At 46.7% G+C, this 26704-nt stretch overlaps 1 protein-coding gene across 1 annotated transcript in view; it reads right to left on the bottom strand.

The window, feature by feature from the left end:
• LOC144170769 (zwei Ig domain protein zig-8-like) overlaps positions 1 to 26704 on the bottom strand; it is a 327868-nt gene that overhangs the window by 71880 nt on the left and 229284 nt on the right. The window contains exon 2 of the mRNA XM_077700757.1: positions 13300 to 13616. Within this exon, the coding sequence (XP_077556883.1) occupies positions 13300 to 13616 (317 nt within the window). The remainder of the gene's footprint in view (positions 1 to 13299; positions 13617 to 26704) is intronic.

Here is a 26704-nt window from a genome sequence, read left to right as displayed (position 1 = left end):
TAGGCCATCAGGAAAACAGTGTGATACCGAGATACGGTGCTAGAAGAAGAGGAAGGCTATTAACTAGAAGAAGGGACGAAATAAGAAAATTCGGAGGCAAGAATGGACTCGCGCAGCCCTGGGCAGGAGCGGGTGGAAGTCAATGGGGGATGTCTTGGTCCTGCAGTGGACCTAAATAGGCTGATGATGATGATGACGACGATGATGACGGTAATGCTGATAGTGATGATGGTTATGCGCACATCATAGCAATCCTCACTTTGCAATAACATAATAATTTTTTTGTTTTTGAGAAACAGTTGACCTGAGGGAGCACGAAAACTATAACGCTTTTCCAGCTGCTCCTAAGCATTCGAATTTATTTTGTGCGGTGCTTTCGGGTTTAAAGTGCTTCTAAATTATCCGACGATTCAAGTGATTATATCCCCATATTTTCACCCCTGCTTTGATCGGCTGAAAGGTACCCGGTTCTGTTGAACTTGAAGCGGTTGCATACACGCGTGAGTAAACAAACCTGATGTCCGCAGTGTCAATAGAGAGCTCTGGAGAGGCGGGATACTTAAGGCTCAATTTGTTTAATTAGCTAAAATTCATCCGTGAGAGGGGCAGACTCATTACGCCGCATTTCGAAGCATACATCAAACGAAAATATGAAATTAGGAACGAAATTTGTTCACTCGATATCGAGGCAAAGGAGTTCATTGCGCCATCGGGGAATGAAACTTGGTTCGCGGAAATCAAATCACAGATTGTTTCATAGCGCCTTCTATAGGAACGCAGCCTAATAAATAGGCGGTGAGCCAGCGCAAGTGCCTAATGTTTACACGACGAGTGGTGGTTAGTGCAGCCTACGCACCACCGGAGCAACCAGTATTATTGTTTTCGCAGGCTGCGTTATCCTACTTCCTCAAGAGCGGCACACGGAAAGGCCTAACGTTCTGGTTCTTTGGTAACCCATGCCCACCCACACGCGTGGTTTTAGAAGTGCTGTATAGTCGACGGTACGCGTGTGTGCCGCCCATCTATAATTAAAGGTTTCTTCGCGTTTACAGCCCGTATTAAACGGACGTTTCCAGTCGAAAGGGTTACAGGCGATTTTTTTGTGCGCATGTGTGTGGCCGTATTCGCGTTCTAATCTCTGCACCTCATGCAAGATCGGTCTTTATTTTGCCAGTTAGCATACACGTGCTGTACCCGACGTAATGGTGTTGTGAGCTGTGGGACCTGCCCGTAGGGTAATGCACGTATGCATTGCCTGTATTACCCGCACGTATGCACCCCCCTGTTCTCATGCAAAGTGCTGGGCATGCGCTTGAGTAGCATACGACCAAAAGTTGCATGCGGAGCCGCAACTTGGTACCCCCATACGAAGTGCTATACTGCGCATCTTCAAAATGGCCAGAGAAAGAATCTTCGTTGTATTGGATTGACTGATTGCGGGGTTTAACGCACCGACGCCACGCAGGCGATGAGGCGCGCCGTAGTCGAGGGCTCCGGATTAATATTCCCCACCTGGGGATCTTTATCGTGCGCCGAAATCTCGTACACACGGGCGTTTTTGCTTTTCGCCTGCATCAGAAAAGCTGCCGTCGCGGCCTGGAATCGAACCCGGGACCACGTGTTCAGCAGTAGAACGCCTTAGCCGCTCAGCCACCGCGGCGGGTTCTTCGCTGTATTTATTCGATTTTCAGGTGTATTCTCACCATTTCAGCCCCGACGAAAACATATAATTTCATCGCTGCAGCTGTATCAAGATGAATGAATGGATGAATATGCTTTATTTAAAGGAGGCACGAAGCCCTTTGGGGAGGAGGTAAGTGGGGTGGGGATGAAGGGGGATACCACTAAAGTTCATTGTGGGATCATAGGTCCTTTCGTGGGCGTCTTCGTTCTTGTCGGCCGCCTAAAAAAACACATGGCCAGGCCGGCTCTATACTGGTTTGTAGAGACCACTCTCTAGCGATTATCGGCCTATTGCTCCGAGTAAGGATTCGTTACTCCGCAGTAGCTGTAAGTGCGCGTGAGCGTCAGATGGCAGTGGCATTCTAATATATTTATGCCCACATTCTTTGGTCTCCTATTAAAACATGAACTGTCAATAGATATAAGCCCGTATCTAAGCGTTGTCGCATAAACTGTACATTCTTTCGACACAGCATACTCGCCAGTCCAATACATTAGCTTTAACGCTTCTTCAAGAGGACTAACCCTTGAAAATTTTTCTTTTTTCAACATAAAAACATTGACTGAAATAACTTACCGTTTGCTGGCCTCCAGTAAATTCACCCTGTTAATCTGCGTGCTGTTAATCTGCGTGCGGTTAATCTGCTTACCGTTAATCTGCGGGTAGCTAAGACAGTTCTTTAATTCTATCCTCGTTTATTCGTCAGAATAGATGCCTACTTTTTTGCTCTTGCTTTAATTTTTTAAAGCGGCGGTTTCTATGCCTCCCTGATGGCGTTTGATGTATACCCCCAATATGCACTGCGGGAAAGCCAACTTACGCAATGGGTTTTACAAAATGATGTTGCTGATAAGCGAAGGCGCATCAAGAGCCTAATAAAAATACACTTCCCGTGGTCGGGAGCGAACCTGGGTCCTTTGTGTTATGAAACCGACGTCTGTGCAATTGCGCCATTCTGACGCTTTCTAGATGCGACGCATCTCTTGCTGTGAGGCATGTTCCTCCTGCGTCGTCGTTGTCGCGCCATCCGTCCGCATCCCTCCTCCGTTCTTCTCTTCGACATTTGTGCGCAACAGCTGTGCGCAACACTCTCACTCTGTCTCGTTATCATAAACAACAGCTGCGTGCGCGCGCTTCGCTCGCTTCGCTCCGCTCCCGTCGCGCGGCGACGCGCGGTGTGCGCAAGTGCGCGCATGCGCGACTCTCCTCCGTTGTCTCCTCTCCTTCAAGCGCTGTGAATATAAAGCGGGTATCGCGCTGCGGTGGTTCGCCCATCTTCCCGCGTATGAGAACACTCGCATGTGATGGAAATGCATCTTTCGTGTTCACAACACGTTTCACCCGATTTAGAGAATCAACCAAACGGAAACACCAATTGAACCCCCCGATGCGTCGTATCACACTAGAGTTCCCTCGCGGGAAGATAGGCATAATTTTTTTCTTTGTTGCATGCTGGATTAGCCCGAAAAGCTTTAAAATTACACCCTGTCTACAATAACAGTACGCTCACTGACGCGTATTTTAAAAGCGAGGAAAGCACACTCTCGCCTGAAGAAGATGCAACCAGTCTGGCGGTTGCGAGTGTGCTGCACAGACACTATACACAAGCGCACATACTTCGCAAAAAATTGAATTAGATCCCCCAGGTTCCTCCGCATTGCGCTGAATCATGCGACGCTTCCGTGGATTAAACAATCCAGTGAGCGCAAAAAGCTAGTAGGGAACGGAACAGTTTATAATCACTAGTGAGAATCATAAACTATAGGGGATGATGTCTATATCCTTGTAAAGAGTCCGGTGCAGAACATCCACAAAACAACACAGCATCCCGACATAAAACAAAGCAGTGATCAATTGTCTTGAGGTGGTTACACAAAGACAGTTAACAGACCAAGGCAAATTGACACATTTGCCATTGAACATAGTTTTAATGGGCAACGTAACTGCGGGCAAATTAAAAAAAAAGAAGTTTTTGCAGCGGCCTGGTTGCGCATTCTCTTGGCTCGCTTCAACATACTGTCTAAAAACTTTAGATACAGTCGTCGGTGCAGGTACGTTGGAAATAAACCTTCAATTAAAACAGACGTTAAATCTTTCCTGGAGAGTCCGTACAGATACTCGAGAGAAAACGCACGGTAAAAAACTTGGAGGTGTCAGCAACCTTTTCAAGCAAGACTCAAGGTGACTTAAGATTCTCGGGGAGTGCAGAGGCAAATAAAAGGCAAATGAGCGAATTCATGCTGAATAGAAATCATTAAAATCAGATTACCAGCCATTTAAAAAAGTTAAAGCCCTTCCACTCAGGGTGGAACCTGTCAAGTGCGGTGTCGTGATAGGCCACATGACTGTGGCGCGCTGTCTTGACTATTTTCAGCCTGGCAATGACACCGAAAGTAGTCAAGAGATGGCGCCACAGCCCACTAAAAGACCTATAAAGCGACACTGGATCGAGTTGTCATTATGTATGGTAATTAATGCGTTAATTTATGATTTATTTCCTTATTTTATGTTACTGTGTACTTATATGCGGCCTAGCAAGGGTTCCCTTCGTGCAACGACGAACGCGAAGGTCACGCTCAACACTTCGCATATGAGGAGCGTGCGCCTATGAGCATCCACTTTTACGTACTACACTTCAAGAGCGTATAAGTTACCATTTAACGCTTCTCCTTGTTTCTACTGGTGAGGTGAACAAGAAGCCGCCATGGGGTTTTCTAAAAGAAGTTGGGGATACTTTTCATTTCCTTACTGCGCGGTTTTCTCTTGAGTACCTGTTTTGTCTTTCAAGAAAGGCTATGACGAACACTTTAATTCACAATCTATTCCCCGTGCCTCTTTATCGTCAGCCATACCTGCGGGACCACAAGAATAATGTTTTAGACCGTGTCAAGCGCATGTGCGTGCCGCCAAATGCCAAAACGTTTTTCTTTTAGCTCCATTCCCAAACGCTTCCAGTTAAAAATGGCTGCGAGAAAAAGGAATGTCGATCCCTTGGTCAGACAATTGCCGCTTGTGCAACCAACCAAAGACTATTTCCCATTGTTTTGTGCTGTGCCGTGACGCGGTATTTTTCTGGGACGTTTTGCGACGGACACTAAAGAAGGACATTGACATAACCCCCTACACCATTCGTTTCTTGCCATTTGAGGACGTTAATCGGGTGCCATATGACGTTTTTGTTCTCCTAGGATTGTTTAGGTTGTCGAAGTGCCGCATGACTGATCGGAATGCTGAACCTCCTAGGCCGACCAGGTTCATATTTCGGGAACAGGTGGTGGTGGTACGGAGCCTTTATGCAGCGCAGAGTGCTCCACCGGAGTGGCTGCATCTTTTGGATGCGTGCGTCTGCTTGCTTGAGTTTTGTAATGGCGCCGACCTTTGTTAGACTGACGTGCTTACCCTTTGCTGTCTGTTAGTGTTTATTTTGTGTGTTAATTGCCTTGTCTGAATTTTTCTTCTAAAATTTCCATGCATTAAAGAAAAAAAAGCGCATATGTGGTCCAACGGGATTAACAGCGGCTTCGTAACGTGAGGGGTCCAGGTTCGATCTCGGCCAGGGAAGCTGTGTTGTTTTTTAAGGCCATCTTTGAGTGCGTGACGGTGCGTTATGCGTTACTACGGTGGCTACATACCGTGACCCCAGAAGGACTGCGACGGCGAGCCGGGCCCTTAAAGTGCTCCGCACTTAAAAAAAAGAACCACGAGACGAGCTGATGTACAAAAAGATGCACCAATCCAACACCACCAGACCCTAACGGGAACAAAAAGGTTATCGCAGCGCATAACCTTGGATGGCCATACGAAGATAGCCAACACTCTATGAAATGTTTGAACCTTATTTTCTGCAGCTAAGGACCTGCGTAACATTAACAAGATCGGAAACGAGAAGTGCATTATATAATTCTGCCCGCGCAAATATAGACAGCTCTAGCCCCATCCATGCCCGCGTTTTACGCTTCACAACGGCAAGTGCCGAAGACCAGTGAGGACCACTGTAGAAGAACCCAAGGTACAGTATTGTTTCATAATCCCATGTTATACTTCCAAATTGATGCGCTTGCATACCCCACCAGCTCTTCCAAAACCCTCTTGATTTTTCAGGATTCACTTCAGCTCCATTTACACCACCAAACCGCTGTGTCGGTGACGTAGCCTCCAAAGCAGTTTTTTTCTCTAGAAAAAAAAACGCAAGGTCATCTGCATAGGATAAGACTTTGACTCCGTAGTTTGCCAGGGAGAAACTATGAATGAGACTGCTTTGGAGAATTCTAATGCACAGGGGATCAAGATACAAACCGAATAAAAGAGGTGATAATGGGCAACCTTGCCGTACGGAGGATCTAACTGAAGTAGGTCTAGAGAGCCCACGGTTTATGATCAACCTGGTCATACAGCTTTTATAACACAGAGGCATGCCTTCATACAAAGCTTCCCCAAGCCCATCTAAAAGGATGTCTAACCCTGTCAAATGCTTTAGCAAGATCAAGTTAAAGGAGGGCAACCCGCCCAGCATCACCGGGTATGCACTCTAGCACTAAGCGAGCAATATGGATGTCTGAATGCTGCTCCGCCTTTGAGTCCCGAAAGTCTGGTCGAACCTATCAGACTTGTTACTACGATGTGTTGCCTGCATTCCAGCACCTTTGCGAACATCTTGTAATCCACGTTACACAGGGATACCGGCCTGTAGCCATCCACGCTTTTCAACTACTGTGCATTGTCACTTTTGGCAATTAGTAGGGTATAACCTTCCCAAAATGTAGGAGGGAGGCAGAACGTCGAGTTCATATGCCTTAAAACAAGGCAGGTGCCACAACACTCGAGAATCTTTGGTAGAACTCCCACGTGAAGCTGTCAGGTCCAGGTGATTTATGGCTGTGTAGTTTGAAATAGCAGCTTTCACTTCACAATTGTTTCTTCTACAAGAGCCCGTTCATTGCCACTGAGCTTAGGAAAGGACTAGAGGGATACGCTTAAATCAGGCGGACTAAGGGTACCCGCGTTGCCATTAAAGAGTTTTTTTTTTTTTTGTAATTGGGACACGGTCGAAGCAGCTTCGCATTTCAACCGTCTTTCTCCAAAGAGAGGGGCTTTTGTTTTTTTCCCTGCTTTCCCTCGTCGAGAATAACAGACTATACATGTAGATAAAAGGCTTCCGAGTGGCAAAACTAAATCAAGAAAAGGAGTAAGTGTCTTGCCCGCAACTTTCCGTGGTTAGGCGCAAACACTACGGGCATGGTTCATCACGACACGTCCAAGTTAAACTGGGGCCTAATTACAGCTTGCCGTGGCAGTGCCTCTTTATTTACGTACGTGCAAACACACTTATTCTTCAGACTTCTCGTCGCTTGAACCTAGTCTCGCAACGTGATTCTTTCAATTGAGCAATTACACTTGTACGTGATCGGCTTAATCATTCAGTTTCTCGTATAAGAGGTCATCAAGCCTCCTCCGTCTTCCCGCTTTTTTTTTTTCTCCAGCAATTCAACATTCTCCTTTCTCCCAAGAGCTGCTAATAAAGATAAAGCTGGAAATACGGGCTATGCCTCAGTATGAAACTCTGATTTGAATTCTTTTCTTCTGCCTCGCCCAAAAAGCAAGTTTCAAGATTAAGCGACGGAAGTGACTGGCGTCCCCTCTTGTTTTGCGGCGCACGTGCTTCGAATGCGAGCATGATCGATGAGGACGTCGCCCTCCCCGGCAGGTCGATGCATTCCATACGCGAAGCTGTCAAAAACGCGGGAAGTCTACAATATAAAGAAACGTCTGCGTGAAAGAGCGAAGATAGCAGAAACGCGTAGAGACAAGGAAGAGGGAAGGAGACGGGGGAAGGGGGGGGGGGGGGGGGTGGAGGCCCTGCACTGTTCTACTCTTTGCTATTGTTGGCTACTTCTCATTCCCTTCGGAGCCGGGCTGCCTCTTTAGTAGTATCGAACCATTCGCGATGGCAGATGGAGTGGGGAAGGGCAAAGTGGAGAGATCCAGGTCACTTTTGCATGCATCAGTAATGAGATCACGCGCTAATTTTAAAACGCAGACCGGTAAGTATGCTGCTTTTGAGCGGGGCGTGATTTCTTCCTCCCTGGAATTTGTTAGCAGCAAGGTCGGTTCATTTGGGAGCCGTCGTAAGTGATTGATCGGCCGCTTCGCGCGTGAAGATTGCGATGTCTTTAACAGCTTTGCGGTGAGTCTTGCTTTTCAGGGATATGTTAGAACTTGAACGCTGCTTAAGCCCTTCATTTTGCCTCAGCTTTCGTGCTTCCTGCCTTGGCAGTTTTTGTGTCAACGGCGGTTTTTTCTCGTGCGCTCTCCTTTCCTGTACACCAATTTGAGGCAAACAAATGTAAAAAGTCAGGAGTTAATCGCGTTTTTGTGCGAATTTGTTTAAATAAACACTTTTCTCCACCATATCTTTTTATTCTATTTTGTTTTCATATCAACAACACCACTTGTTGTATATCTCAGTTATCTAGTGCTGATAAGGACACCCCTTACAGTTTTAGTTTTTTTTTTTCCTGTATTCGACCTACAAGCCTTTCGGCCTATTAAAATCAAGGGAAGTCGGTTTTTAAAAGCTCATTGCGAGGCGAAAAAAAAACACAATGTCAGGAACGACGTATAATAAAAGCAGGCTATCTGACATTCCCACAAGCTTTGGCACGTTTACCCATGGGTGCACTTTATATTTATGCACTCGACAACAAACCACCAGCGATCACGAAGATCTCAACCTTAAAACAATAATTTCAATACTTCAACCAAAAATGGCAAACTTATGGCATGACTGAAATGACAAAACGTGATGTTTCAATTAAAAAACATAACTATGCATTACACGACCCGCGTAAAAACAATTATTAAATTTGAGGGCAGTGGTCCTCACTTTTGTTGTGGTGATTTATATATTACTTCCTATCTTCCGCAAAAATTTCCATAATATGACAATGTAGCAAGAAAAAGACAAGGGTGGGTGGGCACAATATAAATTGCTAAGCTTCGACACCACTCAGCCAGTTATTTGGGCGCATCTTATTCTTTTTATCCTAAGAAGTTTTATTTGATGCACAAAAGTTTATCTAACGCACTGATGGCTCAAGGAATAATTGAAGCCCCACTCACAACGTATGGGACCTAAGCTGAAACTTTGAACTGGCAGAAGCATTGGCGGGTTTCAACATATGAACTACCATAACTATCACTATGGCAGTGAATAATACGAATATCTCGCTGAAAGCATTGGCGCCGAGCAAATCCTCCCCTTAAGTCATTGTTTGCAGACACTACATTCCATATTTCTTTTTTGTGTATAATACGAGAAAACTTTCCCAGTTTAAAAGACAGTATGATCACGTTGTTATGGTTTGCTCTGCGTCAAGCCTAAAGTCTCGTATGCCTCGAACCACTGCCAGGACATGAGGGTTTTAACGACGGTACACTCGTATTTTTTGCGCAGCTGCACTATTTCAACACAGAAGTCTGTCTGTCTGTCTGTCTGTCTGTCCGTCTGTCTGTCTGTCTGTCTGTCTGTCTGTCTGTCTGTCTGTCTGTCTGTCTGTCCGTCTGTCTGTCTGTCTGTCTGTCTGTCTGTCTGTCTGTCTGTCTGTCTGTCTGTCTGTCTGTCTGTCTGTCTGTCTGTCCGTGCCTCGAGTCAGCCACCCGGCCAAAAGAATTCTGAATTTCCAATCTACTAAATTTGGTAGCACACTTCATATTGTCAACATTGTCCAGCAAACACCAAGCGTAAGGAATGTTTGAGGCTAAACATTAATACATCGGTGACAACTGCAGTGTCATTTTATTTAAAAACAGACGTTCGTGTAACTTTTGCGACGGCAAACAAAATACGCCTTGAAAACAATATTTTCACAAAGAAATTAAGAAAATCAGGCAAGCTTGCACGCCCCGCTAGACTTGAAAGGCGACGCTGTTGTGGGTGAGCATTGCCGGACACATAGTTAAGTTTCAGCATCATTGTTTATTTGCATAGTTGCGGTGCTAGTAGTTGTCGTCATATGCATGGAAGTGGGCGTCGTCTTCTCCGTGGCGAGTGGTGGATGCAAGGTCATCCTGAGCATTGTAGACTTCCACCAGCTCTTCCTCATCGACTCGAAGCAGCGGTGGCAGGGTCTTCAAGTCGTCTCGGGAAGGATTGGCGCACTCGTAGCCGTGTCTCCAATTATCCATAATGCCTTCTAGAAAATGCGGTGGCCGCTGTGACCTCTGCCAAGCATGGTGGCTTTTCACCTTTAGCACTGGAGTTAGATTTTTGTACATGCGTGGTAGCGCTTGACCACAGAACTGGAGTTTTTTTTTTTTCTTATTTTTCTTTTTCTGCTAAAGCCACTGCTGAAGCCGGGGACTCGGCGGTCGCCGCTAGGCTTGCGCTCACGAGCGTTCGCCATTTTCTCGCTCCTGGGGGTGTTTGCCATTTCTTTTCACGTTCGGCGACGCTCGCAGACGCCGATCGTCACTGATCGTGCCACGCGGCGACCGGCGGAGCGTCACCGCGAGGCACGCGCTCACGGGCGCTCGTCCTTTTTTTTCTTATATTTTTTTCCTGCAACGGCGAACTTACGGCCTGTAACAACAGATCCGCTGTTAGAAAAGGCTCGTGGTGGAACCTTGGGCTCATGGCTCGCAACAGTAACAAAAGGCTCGATAGAAAGCGCGGCAGCAGCTCAACGCTGCGAAATTTAATTGAATTTAGGAAACCTTTATTGTTTTGTGACGGGACGACCGAAGCGAGGGGAACAACGGCATTAGAGGGGGGCAGGGGAGACACGAGGGGCATTTAAGTGCTAAATACGGCAGAAGACTGTCGTATTTCAACGACATTTGCAGCGAAGCGAGCAGATACGATGCAATTTTTTTTCAGACACGTTTTACGACGCCCTCTGTGCTCTGCAAGTATGGAAGCTTGTCTGTATTGTAGGCGCAATGCGACTTTCCACCGAATGCGTACTTAGTTTAGCGTTCTTCTTTAATTAAAAAGACTGAAGGCAAATAGCAAATTGGGCTCAGAAGAAAGTTCAACTGCTCCGAAGCCCTGTGAGCGTTTATTCGGCGGCGAAAGATGCTTTAATTGCCGAGAAATTACCAATTCAAAAAAGCATTTCCTTCTCACGCCACTTCATGACGCTAGCATGACTTCAACGGTTGCCGGGAGCGAGTGAAACAGCGTTGTGGTTTAGCAGGAAAACTAAAACCTAACGAGCGAACCATCGTGGCTGCAGGAGCCACTGGTCGCGCACTCGGTGCATACGACAAAACAACTTGTGCCTACACTTCCGTTACCTGCAACTCTCCGTGCATCAATCTTGGTGCCGCACGGGATGTGAGATAGTGGTTAAACAACGTGAATGTGCCCCGCGGATTTTTACTTTACCTACCCAACGTCGAGCGGACAGCGCAACGGCAGCGCTAACGACGACAGGGGCGTTCTTTTGATTTGCATTCTCGTTTGTGGATAGTCGGGTTTTAGTCGTTTCGATGCACTCCGCATAACAGTGTGGCGTCATCTGTTAGTTTAACTTGTAACAGCGTGCAACACTAAATTTCTGCGGCCTGCTACGTCGGCACCGCGATGTTAGTTTTAGCAGAACGCTGCACCAGTTTTCCGTCGCCATATGATAACGCTTATTGCGGCATCTCTTGAATGTTTTGCGAAGCGAGTTGCCTACTAGCCCATCTGCAATAATTGTGCCTAGAGGTTTTACGAGTGCCAAAACCACTACTAACAATCGCATTGGCGCCAGTATGGAATGAAAAACAAACTTAACATGATACAAATATCCTTTGATCTAAGTGCGCACCGTAGTGGAAGCATATCAGTCCACAATGCCCTGAATCGAAATACCTGGTTTGACGCGCACATTTTATTGAACTTCAAGACAATCAAGAAATGGTTTCAACCAAACACATCGTATGCGGCATGGACTTTGAGGCCGAAGCACACAATTAAAAGGCGATCGATTGCCTTTTGTTAGTCGTAAGCGTAACACTAGGCTAGAGGGCCATTCCACGAGCTCACCAGTACAACTCCCTTTATCCAAAGAGGACATCAACGGAATAGCCACAACTCTTGGATGGCGCATGCAATTGCAGCACTGGCGGAACCCAGACCTACAGTACGCCCCCCTTTACGCTATCGACCCGCAGTGTACGTTTCGTATACCTCACGGTTTATCGAGGCAAACAGAGTGTGCTATACATCGCCTGCGCCTCAAAGTAGCCTATACAAAAACCTTTCTTAGCAAAATCGGTTTGATGTTATCACCTCTGTGTACGCTTTGCGGTGTACGAGAAGACACGGAACACCTGTTCTGCGTTTATCCACGTTTTAACTGGCGTGAACGACAGCGCGAAGTTTATTACGGGCGAGAACTGTCAGCATGGAGGACTTTTTCGGCCCCTGGAACAGCGAAGACAGGGCGGTGCGGGGTTTTAAAGCTCTTGCGCGTTTCCTCAGAGACTCTGAACTAGACTCCAGCCTGTGACTGTCTGTGACTTTTTTTTTGTTTTTTTATGTGTGTTCATGTGTCTGTCTGGTGGAGTTTCTTTCGTTGTTTTTGTCTTATTTGTATTAGTCATGTAAGCATGTAACCCTCATCACATGTTCACCAACCATCTGAAGTAGCAAGCCCAGCATTATGCAGGGCTGACCTCTTCGATCTCATTAAATAATTTTCTCTCTCTCTCTCTTGTGATTTACTGGGACGAACAGCTAGGCTGCGCAAGCTGAGAAGGAAAGTTTTTAAAAAATCGCGCGCACTCAACATACGCGGTGCGGGTTGCATCGTCGCAAGTGATAATTCCAACATAGCGCAGTTCAACCGCAGGAGTCGGCCGTCGCATTTCATCGCGAAGCGAACGCGATTACAACTTACACGCAGCTTCGGCCGCCGGCCTGGGTGCAAAGCTTCGTTCGGGTAGACAGCGCTACGTGAGGGAGCAAAACACTTCTATCAGGAGCAAATTACTGTCCACAGAAGTGCCGAACCTTAGTATGGCGGCACACTGGAAGGTCGACGCGCTTCTTGCCGGCATGATATGAACAAGGAGAAAACATTCGTGTGACTACACCAAACCTGTAATAACCATCGCAGCCGACACTGGCGCCGCACTTTGGCAGCTTGCGAATGTCGGCACAAGTTCAATTATACCTGAACATTAATAATTGTTCATGACTTATGAAAGTTGGCGTCCAAAGAAACATTTTATGTGTTTCTTTGATATCTTGTGCACACGGTTCTCATTCTGTTTTTCGTAACGTGACTCTTAACCCATCCGCACAGTGGCCGTTTAAGTCATCTCTGCTGGGCGACTGGTAGCTTCCTTTTTTTATTTTTTACTAGAATATTTTCAAGTAGCTTCCCCAGAGAGTTCTATATGCGTTCAATGGAGATGTCACTCTATCTATTCAGACCAACTTCGGTTTTGACTTCACTGTCCCTGTAAGTACTGGATAAACGAGAATAGAATAGCTGGTTGTGCTGCCAGCTAAAGCTCTTGTTATAGCCCAGAGTATTAAAACATTAATGAAAGCGATAAGAGTTTTCATCCTTAAATAACGATAAATTAACTAAGAGAAGTATAAGGAGGTGGGGGGCACGGACCGTCTTATCGCCCAGGTTGTTGACGATGCAGTGCAGGTATGCCGTCTGGCCCAGCTGCGAGGTGACGTTCCTCGCCGTGCTGTTGTCGAAGGACGGGAAGAGGCGACTCGTGGGCGGCCACAGCTCCTCGGAAAGCCGAGCCTCACCCTCCTCTACCACGGCCTTCCGCTGCCGCACGCTGTCAGCCGTGACGGCGGCGGCGCTCGTGAGCCCCGTGCTGGCCGCCGCCGTTACCGTAGCGGCTGCCGTGGTGGTAGTGGCCGTCGTCTGCCCAAAGGCCACCGTCAGCACGGCAGAAGACAGGTGCACGGACGAATCTGCGCAGAAACGAAGTACACAGTGAGGCGGGGTAACCGAATGCACTAACCAGCAAGGTAGTGGCACTTCCTAGTCACATGAGAAACGGGAAAGAGATACAAAAGAATAAAACAGCTGAGCATCACGTGGGTAAGGTTAGAGAAATTACACACACACGCTTCAATGTCATTTCCGATGCACAATACCCAAACAGGTGCAACTTCCAAGCTGGGAGCCAAACTCCCAAGTTAATACTGCGGACGAGAACCGATTGTGGCGCTGAGAACAGCGCCGCAACAGCGTCTCAAACAGCGCCAGAACAATGCGCCACCTTGAATTCGCCCTTTAGTCGTCAGTCGTCTTCTTTGCCCCATCTCCATATTGCTGGCGTTCGTGCGCCCTCTCCAGTGGCAATTACTGAACTTGAACGTTTAGTGCTTCAGCGCTGGGCATACCTGTCTTCTTTCTCTTTTTTGCCGATTTTCCATTTCCCACGTGCAGGATAGCAAACTGGGCTCTAGCCATGTTAACTTTCCTGCCTTCTTTCTACATCCTTCCTTCCTTTCTGATTCTGCCTTTCATCGCTATCTGTACGACGTGTGGCTAGGTAAAAAATAGATTCTTCTGCTATAGCCTGTAGACTGTACAGTAAGTTGTGTGCCCAGAGTACGTATCTATAAGTTGTACGAAACACACCAGGGTATGTGACATAACCGCACCGCAAGATGCAGTGAGATGAAGTGCTTATGACCACCGTTGCTTAAAGGTACGTAACTGTACCGTGCCTTTTGCGTTTTTCGGCAAGCTGCAAGCAAAAGAAAGTGATCAGGCAGCCACTGACGTTGAGGTATTTGAAGATGGCCGGTAGCGGCAAGTAAGTTGTTTTTAGTAGCGTAAGCCGAATTAAAAAATATAAATTTTTTTCTGCCCCTATTTGTATCGTTTACAACTGAAGCCTAAACATCAGATTCTTCAAAGTTCGGTGAAGGATAGTGACCTTTCATGTTCACGGGACCGTTCCTTGGGGTATCTTTGCGCTGGCTGTGCAGTTGCCGATTTCATGACCTTGAAGGTGTTTAAACCTGGCCCATTCAGCAGCAAGTACGAAGCGTAAATGCAAATTTTGTGGTTGCACTCGAAACCACCCCCGTACTCCATTGCGTGATATTTGCTTCTAAAGAGTGTAAAAAGGAGTAAGAAACCAAAATTACCACGCCCTTACTCAAATATGTTGTGAAGCAAAGAATATTAGGTTGTTTGGTATTCTACTCCGCGTTTCCGTCCGAAGCATTTTTGATAGTTTGTTCAAATACAAAGATCGATGCAGCACTGATGGTAACAGCAGCGCAAAGGCAGCACGGAGCCATCCCGAGGCCTGTACCAAACAACTGAACAAGTCGCAATAAATGTCGCAGAAACCACCACGTTGGTCTCATACGGTATGTGAAGCATCGTGTACGAAGACTCACCACGCCCATATAAAAAAGAGGACAGATTTTTTTACGATTTCAGATAGTTACTTCATAACTCACGTCCGATATAAACGAGTACTAATGCCACACTCTAAATTTGTCTTACATGAAGAAGAAAGAGAAAGCAACTTTAATGAAAAACGGCAAATGGCCTTGCATGAAGCGCTTCCCACAGTTGGTATCGGCAGCGGCTGTGGATGGTTGTTCATGCACATCAGCGTGCCTAACTTGCCGCATTCTTTCGAGTCGTTAAGGAACGCGTTAATTCCGAATGTACTCAGCTAGGCAGCGTGAGTGAAACTTCTCTGCACCGGTTCCAAAAGTGTTACCGCGTGGGATGGCTGTTTTTGTTTAAGTAGTCCAACTTCGAGAAAACAAAGCTTATTTCGACCTTTTATTACAGGCATAAACCTACATGCAAGTGATTTGTAAATATTGGTGGGCATAAACTAGCCAAGCGTAATTCAAAACGAATATTTATTATGTTACCGTATCTAAAACACAAAATCTTAGCCCGATTAGACCAGGTAATTCGGAATGCGGCAGCCCGCACCCACATGGGAGGGTGGAATTAAATGAACTCTTCTTTTAAATAAATGGGGTTGTCAATACATCATTATTTTAACGCAAACTGTCTTTCCGCGAGTGAGTGAGTGAGTGAGTGAGTGAGTGAGTGAGTGAGTGAGTGAGTGAGTGAGTGAGTGAGTGAGTGAGTGAGTGAGTGAGTGAGTGAGTGAGTGAGTGAGTGAGTGAGTGAGTGAGTGAGTGAGTGAGTGAGTGAGTGAGTGAGTGAGTGAGTGAGTGAGTGAGTGAGTGAGTGAGTGAGTGAGTGAGTGAGTGAGTGAGTGAGTGCAACACTTTATTAAAACGAGAGGCCATGAGGCCCTGGTGGGGAGTAAGAATGAGGGGGATACGATGGACACTTTTCCAGCCTTGGAGTCTCATTCACAAAAGACACACAGTTTAGTAAGCCAATGGCACCACAAATGCAAAGTTCCCCCTGTCGACATAGCGGTTCAGACTGTAGACAGCTCACACCGTAGACCTTACGGGAAAGTCGGTCAGACCACTATAGCAATTTGTATAGACCTCCACTGTTGGCACTCTACTGCCCAACAGCTCCATTGTCTCTCTCCATTAAAGCGAGTATACATGTATGTAGACAGGTAATATTTCAGCCTTAATGGGAAGATATTGGTTAAAGAATATTTGCAGCCCAGTTTAAATTGGTGAGGCGACCTCAATCTAAAGATAATTACATGACGTACTTCTACTACACTGCTTGTTCAAGTTACCTTTGCCGTTGAGTCGGTTACAATTATTATGAGTCCACATTTATTAATTTGAGAACAAATTAACACTGGGGGAAGGTCTAACACACAGGTGTTAAGGATCAGGGCACAAATACCCAGGAAACCAAAAATCATCACATGCTTGACTTATTCGTGGCTTTCAGTGCTGGTGACGTACTATTATTTATACGTTAGGTGCAGCGCAGTCAGATTTGTACGCAGCTAGTTTGCACAGAAGAGCGGATTGTTATTGGGGGAATACACCACAAGAAAAAAGTGCGCCAGAAAACATGAGCACCCGACAATTACAAATCGTCGTCAGAAAGTAATTTGTACGCTTCAAGAGAACTGGAAAGCGGGGGTTGCGTTTTTGTTGCTAATAAACGTTAATTTGAGCGGAAGAGGATATAGCAGAAGTATGGATATATTTTTATCGTTGTTTCTCGAAGTGCAGTTATTTTTGCGGAAGCGACCACTCCCGCTTGAAAACACACCTCGGTTACTGCAAGCATCGATCGTGCTGGCCGGCGCCAGCTGGACCAACCATAACTAGAGACACGTGGCAAGAAGAAATTGCGGTCCTTTTGCAAGAAGCATTAGTATGAGCATTCGCCGTGGCACCATTATTTATGGCATGCCCGCGTTCTTCAATAATGTATTTACGATTAAATAGCGAAAAGAAAAAAAATCAGACACATGCACGAGGGACAGGAACGTCATTTTCATTTGAAAGGGCTTCGGTGTTTTTATTTCCGCAATTTATTCCAGCAGGCACAACGGGCGTATGAAACTTGTCTTTAACTTGCGGAACATAGATGTCTCACGATATTGAGGCGGTCCAAAGAATAGCTTGGTTTTCGGTCAGCCTATTTATAGTGTGTGTAGGGAGAAGTTTAAACGTGCAAAGAGGACATGCAATAAAAAGGCCGTAACTTTGGCTTCCGCCTCATACTTTTGAGATGAGAACACTGAAACACGCAGTGGGCGTTTCAGTGTGTCTGTGTGCGTGTGCGTGCGTGAGTGTGCGTGCGCGTGTGTGTGTGCGTGTGTGTGTGTGTGTGTGTGCGTGTGTGTCAAAGTAAAATTTTACAGCATTCGGATAATGTAATTATCTGCTATAACCAAAGGCCATATACCTCCTATAATTAAGCTTTCATAACGTTTATGTGTATAAAGTCTCGGTCTCTCTTCGGGTAGGTAAACGCTAATATATTGGTCTGTCTGTCTGTCTGTCTGTCTGTCTGTCTGTCTGTCTGTCTGTCTGTCTGTCTGTCTGTCCGTCCGTCTGTCCGTCTCTTCGCCACAAGTATCAGCAATTAAAAAACGTTTCAGCAGCTGGTAAAACTGATTGGTCAATTTACTTTGTGTGTCACTGCCTCACTCGAAACCGGTGGGTAATTAATTATCCCCCAGTAGTGATACTCGCGTGACCCACTCGGGGTTAATCACTGAATTGTCACCAGCTATGGCGCAGCAGTGCCCGACCAGTGCAGTTGAGTTGGTCAACCAACAGTACCCATGACTCATAACTGGCCAGTGACCCACCCATGGCTAACTAGAGGGTAACTAGATCCGCGCGTAGGTCACCCACAGAAGTACACGCCCAAATTACTAGTTAGTGGCCCGCTAGTGAAAAACATCATGGGTCTGCCGTCAGTCACCATTAAAGGAGTACGCACACGAAATTTCCGGGTTACGTTTTTTCCCTGCTAAGGGTGCCTACCAGCCAATAATCATAGAATGAAACATTAGGCGGTCCATCACATTGTAAGTAATTATTTAGAGCCTCGTTTATTCGTGTCAGTTTCGGTTTCGACATAGAGGCGGCCGCCATGACAAGATAGCGATAGTGACGTTACAGGTCTTGTCACACTACTTCCGGTCTGGACGCGCGCGCGCGCGCCCGGGAAGTATGACGTCGGTCCCAAAGCCGTGACGTGTTCCAGACGGCGAAGCAGCGCGTGGCAACCGTAGTTAGCGCGTTGGCCACATCCCGTGAGCCCTCACGTCGGCAGGTTTGGGCCACAAGCAGATGGCGTCATGCTGATGTTGATGTTGAAAGGGTATCCGTTTTGAGCTATCTGGTGTGCACGAAGATTAAAATGGATTTAAAATATGTTCTGTTTAGCGGTTACGGTTGAAACTTCCTGCGAGATATCTCCGTACACAAAGGCGTCCTTTTACATGGTTTTCTCAACTTTGAAATTTTGTGTCAGTACTCGTCTAAGATGACTATCCAATAACACGTAACCCACAATTTTCTAGCGACTAGCCCGTGGTTCACAATTACGTTACTTGAGGGTGACCAGCTAGTGACCCGCGACGCAAAACAATCTACAAGAGCACAACCTTTCAGTATCTATTGACATACCCGTTTTTCACCCGTGAGCAATTACCAGTGATGACCAACCTATGGCGTTCCGCTGACTCCCTAGGTGGTCATTGATGGGTTACCAGCTGAGCCACTTAAAAAGCGGCCTACACAAACCATGTCCAGCGGACCTGCTGAACACCGATATTCAGCAGAGTTGGCAGAGAGCGCTGCAGTGCCGTCACGATGGTTTCCACTTGGCAACAAGTTGAAGCCTTATCTGAATTATCGGATAGTCTGCGAAATACGAAGTCTACAAACCAATTATAGAGGCTGGGGTGGCAGAAACGCCATCCTATTTTGACGACGTCTGCACCTACGCAGTCATAAATTTCTCTATCTTTATGTTGCTTGTGCGGATATACGCAAAATGTTTATTCAATAATTTGTTCATAACAGTATCTACTCTGCAAAACATCATAAAATGGTGCGTGTTTCTAATCTTTGGGCTTTGGGTGCAGCCACGGTGCAAATTTCTCCGAAAAACATGTATATAGATCGCAATGGTTCCCGTAAACACACACGCACCCGTGCCGCAGATGGTACAGTTACTGTTTCAAGCGATTAGATCCATTGATTCCACAGCACCAAGTAAATAAAGTTTGGAATTATCCAAAGCGGCCACTAAAGAAATTACATTGAGACTACTTTCCGAGGTAATATGATTATTTTGAAACATTGTTATTTTATATTGAGGTACGCACTGCCGGAATTTTTGTTATGAGATTTCCCAGGCTCGCCCTATTTATTTGCTCCCCCACAAGCCCAGCGACCACAATGGAGATGTTTGCCTCTTTTTTGCGCCACTCTACCTGGTGGCATCTTGGCATGATAACGCATTTTTCGAACAATAGCACTGGGTGGTGACTCCCTCATTTTCTACTTCTTTTTAACAGCAGAACCGTTTAGGTCGACATAAATCTGCCCGGGGTGGACAGGAAACACCGAGCGCACGTGAGCGCATGCCTCGCGGCGACCGTCCGGCGTCGTCTAGGCTTGCGCCGCATGAGGCGCTACCGCCTTCGTCGTGGTCGTGTAGCGACCGGTGCGCCGCAGGTCCACCGCACTGAAGAAGATCACGACGCATCTCTCAAGCTATCCCTTCGCAATCCACATGTGGAGGCAGCAGCCGGACCAGCCGACAAAAAAGTGGACGTCAGCCGAGGCGAGGACGCGCTGTGCAAGAGGATTTGCCCTACGCGGCTGTGCCGTCGGAAGCCGACGATGGAAAGGGTGACAGCGATTGCTACTGAATAAAACACTCCGAGTAATTTAATGGTATTTGCTTTACTGTGTCGTCCAAAACGGCTTGGCACTGCTTGGGTCCAGCTGCTCCCTCTCTCCTGGGATCCGCTGTCAGTGTGGGGAGAAGTTTTTTTCCTTCTTCCTTGTTGCTACGAAATATTGTTCCTGTTGCACAAGTGCGTAAAAACGGCGCAATGTTTTGCCGCTTTTTTAGAAAATGCCAGGCTTCTCCAGAAATGAAACGAATAACTCGTAATTCTTAACTTTCTTCGTTACAGTCGAATTAATGGTACACCTCTGGGTAAGTGCAAGCGTTACGGTTATAGTTGTTGTTGAGGATAAACGTTAAGTGGAGCGGAAGATGGTGTTGTGGGTGGCCTTGCCTGTCGGGATAGCCGCGAGCCGTCGCAGCCGCTCCTGCGCGAGGCATAAGGTTAACCTTCGTCTCTAGGGGGCAGCCGGTTAGCCAATTTGTTCGAACCCACACTTCTCCAAGGAGTGGGAAGGAATTTGGTTTCGATGGCAGCGGCAAGCCCATAGTAGCTCGTACGGGGTGGTGTTAGTGGGGGGTTACAAGATATGTAATCGTAGGGCTGCATGGCTGAGGATGTGTTGTGTAGGATTGTTGTGTTGAAGTATGTTTGGATTTGTCGGCATCTCCAAAAGCGTGCGCCGTTGGTTGTTTAGAGAGCGATAAAGGGAGAGGAAGATGAGGCTTTTTGTCGACAGGGGTTGAAGATATCTGTATAATGGCTTGGACCTGTGACGCGGATGAGAGAGTGTGTTGCTATCTGAAAATGCCCGGCATAGTTAATTCGTGCACAGCGGCCTATGCCACTCCATTTCTGATAGGTTAGCGTGACCTGGCGCCAACGCGCGTTAGGTGGTGGGTGGCTCCTGTATGCAGTGTAGTTTGTTGAGAGCTTGAGGCAAGGCACAGCCTTTTGGATGCTGGCAATATGCTTGCTGGAAGGTATCTATCTAAACGGAAAATAAAAAGTAAAAATAATATGTAATGGCACCTAGGCCTTTACGAGAATATAAAGTAAATGTAAAAATATATAAAGCGATATATGAAGTGTACTGCAAAAAGCACCCTTTAACTACCATATTCTGACAACTTTAAATTCAAATCCTGTCTTGCTTCTGCCGTGATAAAGAATGTAGATTGTATCCTGAGAAGCTTGTCCATGGGAAATTCTCCCAAGATACGACTATTCATTCCGTATTAAGAGCGTGACGTATTTTTATCACAGGTATCATTAAAGTGCACATTTCGTTATATGTCGTGAGCTTTTTTATCGGCTCATGAGGCTTTTGTGTTTGTTTTGATGGCGTTGCTTTCACTAAGTTTATCAGTGACACGAGGTGTCCAGAATTGTCTAAAAAGAAGCAGAACAAGAACGAACGTCGCCCATCGGATATTTCATTGCTCGCCCAGTTCAGCCAATACGGACGGCGAAAATGAGGTTCGCGAGGCCGCAGTAAATCTCGGGATAATATGCGGCGAAATCCTATTTATGGAAGCCATAACGTGGCGGAAAAGCCGATCTTTTGAAGCGCCGACACGTCCGTTTCGAATCCACAGCGCCCGCTTATGGAAATGCTGAAGCTCAGAATTTTTGAAGAATCGTGTTTACAATTGAAGTTATACGAACAGAGACAAGGGACTGTTAGTATTACTATACAGGGTGTTTCAGAGAAGACTTTCATTATTTTAAAAAATAGGCTTTCCGATGTAACATTATTTTTCTTGCTCGAACGGTCAGAGGCCGTGATCGCCATTTAAGACAGCAATAACTAGTACTTGTTAATTAACTTTATAATTATTGCATTTAGGCGTGTGGTTGTAATGTGGAAATTGTAGAGGATCATCAGTCCACGTGATATCCAGCGTTAGATTTCCGAAAATGTAAATGCCAAACCTCCAGACGCGTGCATCTGGAGCGCGGCGGCTGCAAAGCGTCGCAACGCCCAGCCCATCTGTTGACGTCACACGCAGCTACACACGTCATGCGCATGCCGTGGCTAGAGCAGCCTCCGCTCTTGCTGGCTGTGACTTTATCTTGCTTCGAATGGGCAATAGGGCGGAGTGCTCTGAATGACGTCAACACGTGGGCATGGTTTTGCGACGGTTTGCGTCCGCCGAGCTTCGTGTGCGCGCATCCGGATGACTGAAGTACCCAGCCCATTTTTCTGAGGGCCATTACATCACTTACATGACATCACATCACACACACACATACATACATACATATATATAATATATATAATATATATATATAGATATATATATGTATGTATATATATATGTGTGTATATATATATGTATATATATATATATATATATATATCAAGGTTGCAGTCGTCATTGCCAGTGCTATTCGGCTTTTTTTCGAAATATATAATAGGGCCGAATGACGTGTGCTTGTCACGTTTCTTTGATTCATTGATAAATAAGCGAAAATATAAGTCGAGAAAAAATCCGCCGTTTTCCGGGAGCGGGACTCGAACCCACATCTCCGCATAACCGGTGCGGTGCGTATATATATATATATATATATATATATATATATATATATATATATATATATATATATATATTAATATATATATATATATATATATATATATATATATATATATATATATATATATATATATATATATATATATAAAGGTGAATGGTTAGACTATGTTTTTACCGTTAGGGTCGTTACATTACTTTTTTTTATTTATTACGTGAAAAAGAAAGAAAGGAAAACACGCACCCAGAGTGGGGAATCGAAAGGCGTGGGCTCGGTCCCCACTCTGGGCGCGTGTTTTTTTTTTCTTTCTTTCTCACGTGAAAAATAAAAAAATAATGTATCGTCACTACCGGTAAAAAAATAGTCTAACCATTCACCAGTGCCTTCTTTGGCGTTGTAGACTGCCGGCATTTCTTTCTGTAAATATATATATATATGTGCGTGTGTGCGTGTGTGTGTGCGTGTGCGTGTGCGTGTGCGTGCGCGTGCGCGTGTGTGTGCGCGTGTGAGTGTGTGTGTGTGTGTGTGTGTGTGTGTGTGTGTGTGTGTGTGTGTGTGTGTTTTGTTTTGTTTTGTTTTGTTTTGTTTTGTTTTGTTTTGTTTTGTTTTGTTTTGCTTTGCTTTGCTTTGCTTTGCTAAAGCTACAGCGCGAGCCGGGGACCCCGTGGTCCTAGCGAGGCACGCGCTCACCAGAGCTTGGCATTTTTTCGCTCCTCGTGTTTTTTGCCAGATTTCTTTTCCTCGTTGTGCGGCTCATCAGAACCACGTGACACTTGCGCAGGATGTTCAGACACGATTTACGACATTCTCATACGACACGATTTACGAGAGAACGGCAGAGTAGCGCGCGCCGCCGCGCGTTCGATGATCACCATATCACTCTCTGAAATGCAGTAGCTGTGCGCCGTGACCGAAAAGACTGCAGTTCGTGCTGCGCACAAATTTCGCATTAGGTAGTATAGTAATCATCGGCCTTTTTTTTTTGTTTGTTTTCTTCCCGCGCTTGCTTCTTGAAAAGAAATGCATTCGGAATCAAACTTCTGACCTGGGGCTTCCAAATTTGTCATCATAGCCATTACTTCAGGAAATTGGTGATGCGTTTGCTCGAGGAAAAAACGCCTGTGAAATTTGCTGAAACAGAAACACGCACAATCGGCACGCGGGCGGCCACCTCACGCATTGTCGAGGGTCGCTCATAACGCTACTGGTCACGTTATGTACGTACCGTAAAATCCCGAGAGATGCCCCACCCCCGAAGGATAACCCACCCCTGTTTTTGGCATGATTTTCCATTTTTTCAAAAACACCGAAAGATAACCCACCCCTGACAATGGCATCACCCCAGCCGGGGATCACGCCCGCGGAAACGAGGTTATCTTGGGCGGCCGTGAGCGGCCGTGAGCGAGGAAGTTGCCGCCCGCTCCTTGAAACGGTGCGGTATATCAACAGCCCTCGATTGATCAGAAGGCGGAGAGCTTCATGAGCGGCTCGCTTCTGCGATCCCTACTTCTGCTGCCCTGCCAACCACGTCGAACTCCGTGCGTAAGGAGGTGGTCAACCTTTTGTTTGACAGTGAAAGCGACTGTTCGTTCGGCGGTTTTGACGACGAATGAATACAGTGCTAATAAACGCGCGTTCGTTCTTTGGCTGCGATACATTTCTCAACTTTTTATACTGCACACCGAAAGTTAGCCCATGTAATATTTTCACTTGATTTGCTCTCGATCTTAGGTGGGCTATCTCTCGGGATTTTACGGTAGTCGAAGCTGACCCACGGGTGCCTCGTAGTTTATCGTTGCTTATATGGGTGTGGTAGTGCACCGCGTTCCCCTGCGCACCAGTCAAGATCGCGCACCTGAGGGCCGTCGCGTCGTCCCGGGGGGGCTTCTGCGTCGGCGGTAAGGGTCCGACGCTGGCGGGCCGGCGGTGGACGCATACGGCTGAAGGAGTACGGCCCCTCACGGTCGGCTACGGCAACCTTTCGTTTGACTGCGGCAGTGGCATTTGGTGATTTCAGCACGCTTGTAGCCATTTATGTAACAGCAGAGGTCGGTCACAACCGAATTCGCCGCGGTATCTAAGTGCTCAAGGCTCCCCCCACGGAAGTCTGATAGTTTATCGGTGAATATACAGGGCGGGAGGTGGGCATGCACCGAGTGCCGAGATTTTCCACTGGACCAACGTCGAGGCGGTGGCGCCATCTGTTGGCCCAGTGGGGTACCTTCATCAGGCGTAACGAGCTCCACCTTCGCCTGCTTGACAGGCGTCATCGCCGGGCATTTCGAGCCCTTAAACAGCTCGCCTGTTAACAGCACTTTCGAAAGCAGTTTTACAAGGGAAAAAATGCCCGCAAATCTTACCTGAAGTACGGTATGTTGCATGTATGTTCTGCAGGTCGACAGCGCCCGCATCGATAGCGCCCGCATTGTACTTGGATAATACTTATAATTTATTTTTATGTCAATTTAGGACCACTACGGTGTCTCCGCATTGTAGCATTTTTTTTTCTACGCGATTTTGTCGTGTTATTGCGTGTTTCATTGAGTTTGGTTTTTTTTTTCTGACGCTGAACCAATTTAGCGCCCGCACAGTTGCATTACACTCGTTGTTTTTCCTCTGGAAATGTACGGAGGCAGGTCAAAAGGCTAAGTACTGTACACTTCCTGTATGTATGTATGTATGTATGTATGTATGTATGTATGTATGTATGTATGTATGTATGTATGTATGTATGTATATCTTTGCCAATGCTTTCGCGCTAAACACCTCTCGTCCAACTTCGCCAAATCACTTGCTTTGTGTGAATTGTTTTTTACATCGGCGGCTCCAGGCGTCGCATCCCTTTTCCACTTTGTCGCCTCGCTGCGGCCGCATCTCCATCTACGTCAGGCGGGGACGGATGTGCCAACCATGAAACACAAATGCGTAATGTCGCGCCGACGGTGGCAGAGCCTGATGATTTTTACGTGACAAAGGGACAAGATTTGTTGACACCGGCTCCCGCGTTGCGCAATCGATAGCGCCTCTCCTCACGGCCAATAGTGGAGGCTGCGATAGAAGCCCGCAGGCGCCTCACATCGAACATCCGCATCGCTATTGTCATCGCCATTGTCACGCGCGCGAACCGTTGTGCGGCCTCGCGGCGGGAGTCAGAATGCAAGGACGAAGGAAATGCCAGACAGGGGGATAAAAGCGCCGAGGCAAGGCCGGCAGGAAAGAACCAACGGAGAGCAGGAAAGAGTCAGGAGTGAATACACCGGCACCCGTCCCTAGTGGGAGAGGACGGAGCTAGGGTTAGGGCGAGTCCTTACAGAGGTTATGCGGCTTTTCCCCGAGGCATCGCTGCCATGCGGTGGGGATAATAGGAAAAGTGTCGGTCCAAAAAAGAAGGAAAGGTGAGCGGCAAAGAACAAAAGATGTAGCTCGGCAAAGCCTGGGATCATTGATACGGCTCGGTCGGATTCGGGATATCGAGGCGTCGCTAGACAGGCAGTGTCGTCTGCATCGGAACGCTTTGTTCCCCGCTATGCATCGATCACGATTCGTTGTCTCGCGGGCGAGCGCGCGCCGCCTCTGTCCGTTTGTCGGGCGATGTTTTTGTTTAATTTGTTGCTGCCGGCTTTACCCCGAGTTTGTTTTTGTGCCGCACGGCCCCCTCTTACGCTTCAGGAAACGGAGCAGGGGTATTGCGGATGCGATCGTCTTGGTGCTTGCTCGCCCTGGTGCGATTTTTTTTTTTTTTTCTGCGCTCTACCAGTCAATCGACATAGTTGACCGAACAAATCCTTTATTGCCATGACACACGGAAGTTTTCCTGCTGGGAGTAAATTCGTAGTATCCCGCTTTTGAAATACTGAACAGCACTAAGCACGTTATCATTCGGCGCATAATTGCTTCTATGCACAGCGAGAAGCACGGTAAAAAGTTATCAATAGGGCTGAAACGTAAATTCCTTGTCTCTATATTAGTGAAAGGCTGTGTTAATTGTCTCCTTGAAGTGTAAGGCCAAAGCCGTTGAAACTCCGGCAAAGCTGAAACCATGACATTCTCATTATATCTCAATCTACTCGTCAGCGCGCAGCCGCACAGACACACTGCATGCCTGGTTGGTACTGTGGGCCTGTGCGGTCGTGTGTATGCAAAGTCTGTGCCGAAATGACGTCGATTGGGCGTTAAACAGTTTGTAAAAGTGATCTGGTG

The sequence above is a fragment of the Haemaphysalis longicornis genome, unplaced genomic scaffold (genome assembly GCF_048455015.1).
Source record: "Haemaphysalis longicornis isolate Haplotype H1 unplaced genomic scaffold, Haemaphysalis longicornis Haplotype H1 scaffold_2, whole genome shotgun sequence".
NCBI lineage: Eukaryota > Metazoa > Arthropoda > Arachnida > Ixodida > Ixodidae > Haemaphysalis > Haemaphysalis longicornis.
The sequence above is the reverse complement of the archived record's forward strand: the minus strand, read 5'-3'. Positions and strand labels throughout refer to the sequence as shown.